Here is a 9,057-nt window from a genome sequence, read left to right as displayed (position 1 = left end):
TGTCGGTGCTGGGAAGAGACAGCACAGGTGTCACATGAAGGAGGCCCCCTCTGTAAAACCACAACATGGGGTACTGTGACAAGTACTGTAATGTCGGAAAACGTCGTCACGATTTGAGTCACGGCCGCTGCCACCAACACCACGGGACTTCTAATAATCTTCATACAGCAGCAAGGTGTTGGTGGTTACAGTGAAACATTCAAAGTCAGTTTTTGAGGGGGCATTTTTGCACATTTAGCTATCATGGTCGTTGACTTAATGTAAATCTAAACCATTTTTTTTAATGATTTAGCCCCGTCAAGGACTGTTAATGTAGGTGCTTTACCCCAGACATCCATTATCTGACAAGGACGCGAATGTGAGCCGTCAAGAGCTCAATTAATTTACATAGTTTTGTTCTGTCTGTGTGATCGAGGGGATTTTAGGGAGTGCGGGACTGTACAAAAACATCCATGATATCATTCATGGGTTTTTAAAAAGTCTGGATACCTCTAGGTTTACCACCGGCTTCCAACTAGAGACAGAAAACTGCCAAACACGATTCAAAAATAGTCGGTTTTTATGGCTTAAAGTGCAAAATAAATCATTTGGACACCAGCCTCCACTGAAATGAATAGTTTGACCTTTTGGGAAATACATTAATCGACAGCTTGATGAGAAGATGGTGCCAGTCTCATGTATCCACCTTATTCCTAGCTCCCGTATGTTGTGCAAATTATTGGCGCGACTTACGCCATGTGCAGTCACTTAACCTGAACCGCCATTTTCCACGTTAGCAGGACACTGATCCTCGTTCTTAGAGTGATCGGTGTAATTAGCGTTCATCTGGGTGTTGTGTTTACATCACAGCCGATAAATACTCCTGATTTAAGGGGTGTAGTAACTGTTGTTGTTAGCGCCACATCTTAATGATTGGGTGTATTAAGTTAGCCTAGCCTACCTGAAGCTGTTTCTAGCTGTTAGCCGTCGGCTACGTCTTTATGCTAAGCTAACTGGTGGATGGAGGTAACTTTATATTAACCATACAGAGATGAGGTGATGATATGAGGCCATAGCCAACATGCGCTTAGCTTAGCATAGCCTAGCCTAATACCTGCAATAAACTAACCTGGCTCGGTACAAAAGGTAAAAATCTACTTACAACTCACTTGTTAGCGCGTTGTAACTCATTTTTTTAAATCTAGCTAGCTGTTTCACCTTTATTTCAGCCTTTGCACAAAGCTAAGCTAAGCTACCTGCCCTGGTTTTGATTTTTTCACACATCTTATCATCTAACTCTCAGTGAGAATGCGCATATTTCCCCCAAAATGTTGAACTCTATCTTTCTAAGAACTTCCTCTCACCTACAGTACCGGCACAAACCACAAAGAAATGCCACCAACAAACCAAAGGTGGTACCCTCTCGGTGAAACCAGATGTTCTTGGAAAATCAACCATGAAAAACACCAGATGTTAAATCGGCAATTCAATGCAATATTATTGAAAGCCTATGAGGTTAAATTCAAATCTTAAATCATTGCAGTGATTTGCGACCTGATCCTGCCCGAACACTTCCCTCGGCCGTGATGGGATATCCCAAAATAAGCTTCTCAAACCTCCCCGACATCTGCTAAAATTACTGGAGGTGGAAGCTCCAACTTCACCCAAAAAAAATCCACGTTCCCAGATGTTAAACTGCAAATAAATCACATTTCTGTATTTTCAGCAGGTTGTGTATTTTATTGAACTGATATCAAAAGAAAGAAAATATTGATTTACAGTTTAATATGTGAATAAATGTAAAAAAAAATGAGGCTTCAGGTTTCTATTAAGGCAGTCCTGGGCCCTGGTGCGTTTACTGGAGGAGGATCAGCAGCGTATTTTCCCCACTCCTCCTTCCCTGAATAAGTCCACTCTGAGTCAACACCTTTGAGAACAAGCTGTCAGACGATTGAGTAACACGATAAGCCTGCGAGATGTGTGGTTTTCCCATTACCCACATCACGTTATTTGACAGCTTCTGGTCGGTGGTGGACAGTTTCATCTCGACTTTTTAGTGGCTCTTCAACGCTTTCCGGCTTCTTCTTCTTCTTCCTCTGTTCAGCTCAAACCAGGAAGTCAACACTCAGCAAGTTCACACGACGGCTGTCCGCTGTAAAAAGTGACGCGCTGTGACCTACATGTGGGAGCTCTGGTTTTATTTTGAAAATCTGACCTTTTTTCAGTTTTATGTGATTGAAATTTGATTTTCAGTATTTATTTTATACAAAACTTTGTTTTACATTGAGTCGTATTGAATAGTCCACTTAACAATGTTTACTTCCGATTGTTAAAAAGTAAAAATATATTTTTTTAAAACCGTTAAATTGTATTTTTTTTTATAGTTTTTATTACTTTAGGTCTTACTGCTATCAGTTTACGTGTGTTATGCTTTTGTTTGCATGTAGCATTAACCTATACATTGCATATAGGCTTGTGGAAGAGTTTCTAAAGTTATTTTCATTGAATGTGTATTTTTTATTGACATTTTTATGACATCTGATTTATTATTATTATTATTATTATTATTATTATTATTATACATTTAACTTCAATCTACATTTTATGTTTATCTTATTTATTAATTAATTTAATTGTTTATTTTGTCTTTAGGTCTATGGTTAATTTTATTGTGATTATTATTATTGCTTTAAGTTTTGTTTGCATATAGCATATATGCTACAGTATGAACCTTTATATTGCCTATTAGCCTATGAAAGAGTATAAAAAGTTTTTATTTTTTTTAAATAAATGTTTATTTTTTATTTTAATATATGACATTTTATTATTATCATTATTAATAATAATAATTAAAATGCTAATTTAATTTACATTTTATTTTTAGCATATATGACCGTACATATTGCATATTAGCCTATAAAAGCCTATCTAAAAAGTCTATTTATAAATGTATATTAATATTAATAAAAAAAAAAAAAATTAAAAAAAAAGTTTTGTTAAGAGCTGTTTTAGGCTAAATTCCCTTTAAACAATAAAAGCAAGGAAAATAAGAAAAGTATTATCAGCCATACTGCATTAAAAAAGGAAATACATAGACATACAGTACAATTTTATGAATACCAGGTATTTCTTACAGCGTGCTGTCAGATGTTTCTCTTAGTCATCGATCCGTCCCATAAACACGTCGATAATTACCGCTCGAGCCGCTGATCGACTCCTTGTACTTTCCTTTCCTTCGCTAAAGCCTCGGTGGCCCGGCGGAGGGAATCCCGGCCGCTGATTGGTCAGCGCTGGTTTTGACACGTCACAAGGGATCCTCGGTATAACTGAGCAGCGGAGCGGGGCTGCCGGTTCAAATCCAGCCGTCTGTGGAGACCAGCACGTGTCGAGGACTGAAGTGAATAACAGTATGGTGAGTTTATTTCATGTAACGCAGAAAAGCTTGTTTCTGTGCATGTTGGCTCGTTTGATCCTCCGTGCGTGTGTTTATTGTGAAGCTGATGTTTGATGGAGATAATTCACATCCTCTGTGGGTTTGACTCAGATGTCTCACACAGGCGTCACCAGCATGTCCAGATGCATGTGTTTGCAGTTTTGATAAAGATTTCAACAACTTGCAGCTGATTAGTTTTCTTTTCGCTCATGTTTCAGCACAATTTAATGTAACTTTTACATTTTTATTTCTGATTTATTGAGATTGGGAATGATAGAAAACAAGTCCAGACATGAATTGTGGATGTTGTGGTTTATGATCGACACCTTTACCCCGAGACCACAAGGTCACCCAGTTACTGTATTTTACACAGTCTGATGATAAAAGTAAGGGTGTTAAAGTCCCTACATTTGTTTATTTTAATACATTATTATTTTTATTTTCATTTTTTTGTTATCCTTTTATTTTTTTTGTCTCTCGTCTTGGGGTCTTTGGTTTGTTTCCTTGCTTTATTATATGTTTTACATAATTGTTTATTAATTTAAATTAATATTCATGAATATATTGTATTATTAATGGGGTCTGGAACACCAGTTTCCCTTTAAAACAATACAAATTATCACACAAGGAACTTTTAACTGGTTATGAAACACTCCGTTTAATACTAATGCATGTTTATTACCTATACAAGCAAACAAGACCATCAGTGGGAAGATTGGCTGTTTCCATTGGATGTTATTTATTTTTATTACCCGTGATCGGGTCAGATTTCCACTTATTCCGACTGCAGAACAACTGGCTTATAATGTAGCCTTTAGTTTTGGCCTTGCTGCCCAGCTGTATGTTGCTTTTGGCTTATTTATATGAAAACGTAACATTGATGACTTAAGGTTTAGCCCAACAAAATTACTATTGACAAGCAACTGAAATCTGTTAGCTGTAAACTTAAAAGATAGATACTTTATTGAAAAGTATCCTCCATCCAAGATCTTTACCTCTTTTGACCACAGGGGTCGCCAGTATCAACAAGAAATGAAGCTCTTCGTAGCTTCTTTAAGTACTTTTTTCAAAGATCGATTGGAGGCTGTTCTGTATAATGTCTGTCCTTCTGTGTGTTTTACAGTCCTTACATGAAAACACAATGGACAGACCACCTGTGGAGAGATCACAGGCCGGTGAAACTGACAGAAAACTGACCTTCAGGCTGTATCCATCTCTGCCGAACGCAGACAGGTAAGGCGCGTCCGCTCATCCGTGTGATTTCCCGATTCTTATAATTTACTTTCTTGGTGCTTTAACAGCGCAATATGAAGGAATTTTAGCTGAAAACATTAAAAAATTAACTTAAACTATCAGCAAAATGTGAAGAAATAACAGTTTTGGACGTCTATGTGTTGTATTCTACTGAAGTTAGCAGCTAGCTGCACGGCTAACTGAGCTAACAAGTCAGAATACAGATATATATTGGTGATATGCTGCCCCTGTTTGCTGGGAGTATTCTTACGTATTGCACCTTTAATTAAAGCATATTTACAACAAATGTGAACCTTTGCTAATGCGATCAAATGTTTCTAGGTATGACCTTTGTGTGGCGGACCCCTCCAGTGGAGAACATCTTCGCAAAGCTGCAGTTCATCATCCAGACACTCAGGTACTTATCACAGCTGCAACACTGGAAGATACGTGTGACAGCACAGCCGTCATTCCCGCGCTGTCACCGTGTGAATCCCTGACCGCAAGGAAATGACCGCGGTGTTTTGTTACTGGAAACACTCCAGAGTAAAAAATCCAAAAATATGTAAAGGGAAGTCAGTGGATGCGGTCGGATTTCATCATCGCCCGTGTGCCACATTTTAATAGTTCCTCTTTTGTTTTTTTTTCTCTCTCTCTTTTTATTTGCCTCAGTCGGAAGCTGCCGGCGCTGACGTCAGACTGAAAGCCCAGATTCTTATCTTGGAGGAGCAAAGACGAGAGGTGAGCGCATTTCAGAACTGAGATTTTATAATCATCCCAAAACACCCGGACCCTTTCAGTACTTAAACTCTTTCTTTCTTTTTTACTCAGCTTCTTTCTATTAACGAGAAATGGGCCAAAGAGTACCGAACCATGAAACAGTACTACAAAAATAAGGTGAGAAAGGGGAAACAATCTCTATCTTACGCATTGTTTTGTTTGATTGCTTTACTGAAATGTCTCTTGTCTTCACCTAACGCTCAGGTTCAGGATTTAAAAGCACTACTGCATCACGCTCACTTTGACGAGGAGGCGTGTGACGACAGAGAAAAGGTCACATTCAGTAAGAAAGTGACAGATAAAGAGAGCACACAGGTAAATACATGAAGCCACGTTTTGATCCCAGACAGAAATTAAAAGGCATTTTAATGGATTCAAGCTGTGAAATGTGTTTTAATAATTGAATCCTCTCACAGGCCAGAGATGCTGACGTGAGCTCAGAGGTACTAAAAGCTGAAAAGGAGACGAAAGAGCTGCTCGCGCAAAACAGAAGTCTGACCCGAAGGTGGGAGCATCAGCACGAGGAGATCACACGACTGAACAAGGTGAGTCGAGGGAACGAAGCGGTTTCCACATCGGAGCGAGGGAGTTTCAAGTGTTTGTTCCCTGCAACAACAGCGGGATAATAGTTGTTTTCATGTGTTTGTAGGCTCTAGAGGAGGCACTTCAGACCACTCAACCTCTTGACGTGAGCAGTGAAACACTACATGACATCTGGAAACATCAGGTGAGCTTACATTTTTATATATATTCTTGCAGAGAGGTGTACATGTATGTTAAATAAGAAGGTAGAGGCTGGAGGTGCTTAGCTTAGCTTAGCATAAAGACTAGAAACAGAGGGAAACAGCTAGCCTGGCTCCATCCACAGGTTGGAAAATCCACCTGGCAGCACTTTTAAAGCTCACAAATCAACCTGTGAAGTATTATATAGAACATTTCTACAGTAAAATGTCTAAAACAATTTGACCTTTGTTGAGTTGTGCACTTAAAATATCTTAAGTGTTTTAAAATCCAAAGAAATACGTAATTTTTTTAAGGTAACTGTGAGTTTCATTTGAATTTTTGATGTTTTCAGCAGAAATTCTTTCATATTTCACTTTTAATACATGAATTTGTAAATGGTTCCTGTCTGAGTCACGTCAAATGTCTTTTCATCCGCAATGGTGGTTGCTTAACAAGGAAGACAACAACTCCCACGATGCTATGCCTCATCATGACATCATCAAACTATGACTTTTGTTTTCATCGTTGTGATTGAGAGACCCCTAGCAACAGAAATTACATACATGGATTTAATTCGTACATAAACCGAATTGTATAAATCACAGGACTATCTCTTGGCCAGGAGCAGTAACCTCCGGACTGGCTTGGCAACTGCTCCCCGCCAAGAAATAGTCCGGCACATAACTCCCTACGAAACAACAAATTAGTTTTTACACTTTGCTTTTTGACAGATTAAACAAACAAGATATTAAATGTTAGTTACTGAGCATTTGTTGGTGACAGGTGGCTGTATTTTTTACCTTCAGACAGAGCCAGGCTAGCTGTTTCCCTCTGTTTTCAGTCTTTGTGCTAAGCTAAGCTAACTGTCTGCTTCATATTCAGCACACAGACATGAGGGTGGTATCAATCTTCTCATCTTACTCTTGGAAAGAAAGCAAGGAAGGAGTTTTTTTCTCAAAATGTTGAACAAACTCCTTATATCGTGTTTCCTTGTCGTCCATTTTCAGGCGGAAGTCTACAAGGAAGACTTTCTGAGGGAGCGGAAGGACAGGGAGAAGCTGAAGGAGAAGTATCTGGAGCTGGAGTCGAAGTATAGAAAAGTTCACAGTGAGCTGTGTGGCCTCAAACCTAAGGTACGACAAACCATATGGAGTTTATGTGTTCGTATTCTGCCATGTTTACTAAAATAAATATAGAATGAAGGCATAAAGACTTGACCACTGTGTCTCTGGTTGTTTCCAGGTGGTTAAGACTCGGCCGCCGCAGCCTGCACCTGAATGCACCTGCACAAATCGAGACAAAAGTCCGAACTGGGAGGCCCGCCCAGTTAACCAGCACCACATGCAGCTCGACAGGCGATAACAAACCGGGAAAGACGGCCGCCCCCTCACTGTTTGTGTGATAATGTATGTTGCACTTTATGGAAGTCTCAGATCAGAGTTCATTATTAGGAGGTGTTAAGCTTGTTTATCAGGGCGGGACAACATCCAGGAAGCGAGCTCTGTTCTGTTCTCAGGTCATAATGAGGCCGTTCCACCGGTCCAGGCCCGTTAGGTGACCTGTGTAGAAGAAACAAGCGCACATAAAAAAAATAAAAAAAACACTTGTGAGCCTGTGGAGGAGGAGGAGAGCAGCAAAGAGTGAAATAAAATACCTATTGCGTGCAAAGTTTGCTATGTGAGCCACTATGAGCTCTTTTTGTGACACAGGTCCTCCAGGAGATATCAATTAATGCCCTGCCCAAACACTATTGACACGGATCACGCTTATCAAAGGTGCAGAATGAATGAGGGATCTTCCTGTTTTCTAGTACCTGTAGCCACAGTGTGCCCACTACAAAAGGAGGATCTGAGATAAAGCAGAGCAGCATTGTAGTGGTGTTGCTGCTTTGACAGAAGTGGCTCCACTGTGCATCGCAGCTGAATGCTGAAACTCACCGACACACCTGCATCTGCCGGGAGGAAGAGAAACAACTTCAGTGGCTCTGCAGCGGTTGTGTCTGATTTATTATAAAGCATGTCGACCTTAGTGATACGCACTGTCGCCTGTGTTCATTCAGTATCAGTTCATCTGCACCTGCGGCCTGTCAAAGAGGAAATATAAAGGGTTTCTGGAGGAGAAGTAAAAGTATATATATATATAACTAGACAGTATATCTTACAGTGTATTTATGAATGTTTGAAGGAATCATATTCTATCCTGTTTCTTCTTTATTTATCATGAAAATAAAGCATTGATTGTTCATGTGTGTTGACTCGTGGTCAGTTGAGTAAATGCAGATAAAATGGCGCTGTTGGTCACATCATCCCTCTTGATATCTTAAGCCCAGCCGCGAGGTCCAAGGAGCTGATCACATGTAGGTGTCAAACAAAAAGACAGAAAATTACTAGAGATTTTAAGGCACATTATAACACTGGAAACATTGTGCTATCATGGTTTTAGCTGATATACTGTCATGAATTATATCTGGATCAGTGTAACAACAGGGTATTCTTTCTTTCTGAAAATGACAAAAAAAAAGTCTTTGTAAGTTAGTGCTAGACTCCTGCAGGCAGTAAAATGCAAAAAACAAACAAATCATGCATAAATACATAAAAGTCCATCCATCCAATCTCTTGATTGGCGCAGGAAGATCCTGGTTGGTTTAAAACTTCCTTCGGTAACACCCAAAAAAGCCCTTAAATAAATAATTCCCATATCTGTTGAGAGTGTATCACAATAATTAACATTTTACATGAAGCTCAGCATGACAATTTCATGATCTGATGATGGCGATCCCTAATGAGAGACATTGGACACTGCACCCAGGATGCTCAAATTTAACTTTCACACTGATGTTAAGAAGACATGTTGTTTCAAACCTGCAGTAACTGATCTCCCACTTGGGGACACACAGTATCAATGCTTCC

The 9,057-nt window shown here is 39.4% G+C and overlaps 1 protein-coding gene across 1 annotated transcript; it reads left to right on the top strand.

The window, feature by feature from the left end:
* Positions 1-3,332: 3,332 nt before the first annotated feature.
* Positions 3,333-8,390, top strand: LOC311249312 (TNFAIP3-interacting protein 3-like). Its single transcript, XM_084340242.1, has 10 exons — positions 3,333-3,391; positions 4,536-4,645; positions 4,988-5,063; positions 5,318-5,386; positions 5,477-5,542; positions 5,630-5,740; positions 5,842-5,970; positions 6,075-6,152; positions 7,156-7,281; positions 7,391-8,390. The coding sequence occupies exons 1-10, from the start codon at positions 3,389-3,391 to the stop codon at positions 7,508-7,510; spliced, it is 888 nt and encodes a 295-aa protein (XP_084196368.1). The 5' UTR covers positions 3,333-3,388; the 3' UTR covers positions 7,511-8,390.
* Positions 8,391-9,057: the final 667 nt, after the last annotated feature.

This window comes from Pagrus pagrus (genome assembly GCF_965226575.1).
Source record: "Pagrus pagrus genome assembly, chromosome: 20".
Taxonomy (NCBI): Eukaryota; Metazoa; Chordata; class Actinopteri; order Spariformes; family Sparidae; genus Pagrus; species Pagrus pagrus.
Note: the sequence above shows the minus strand (reverse complement) of the source record. Positions and strands in the feature narration are given on the sequence as shown.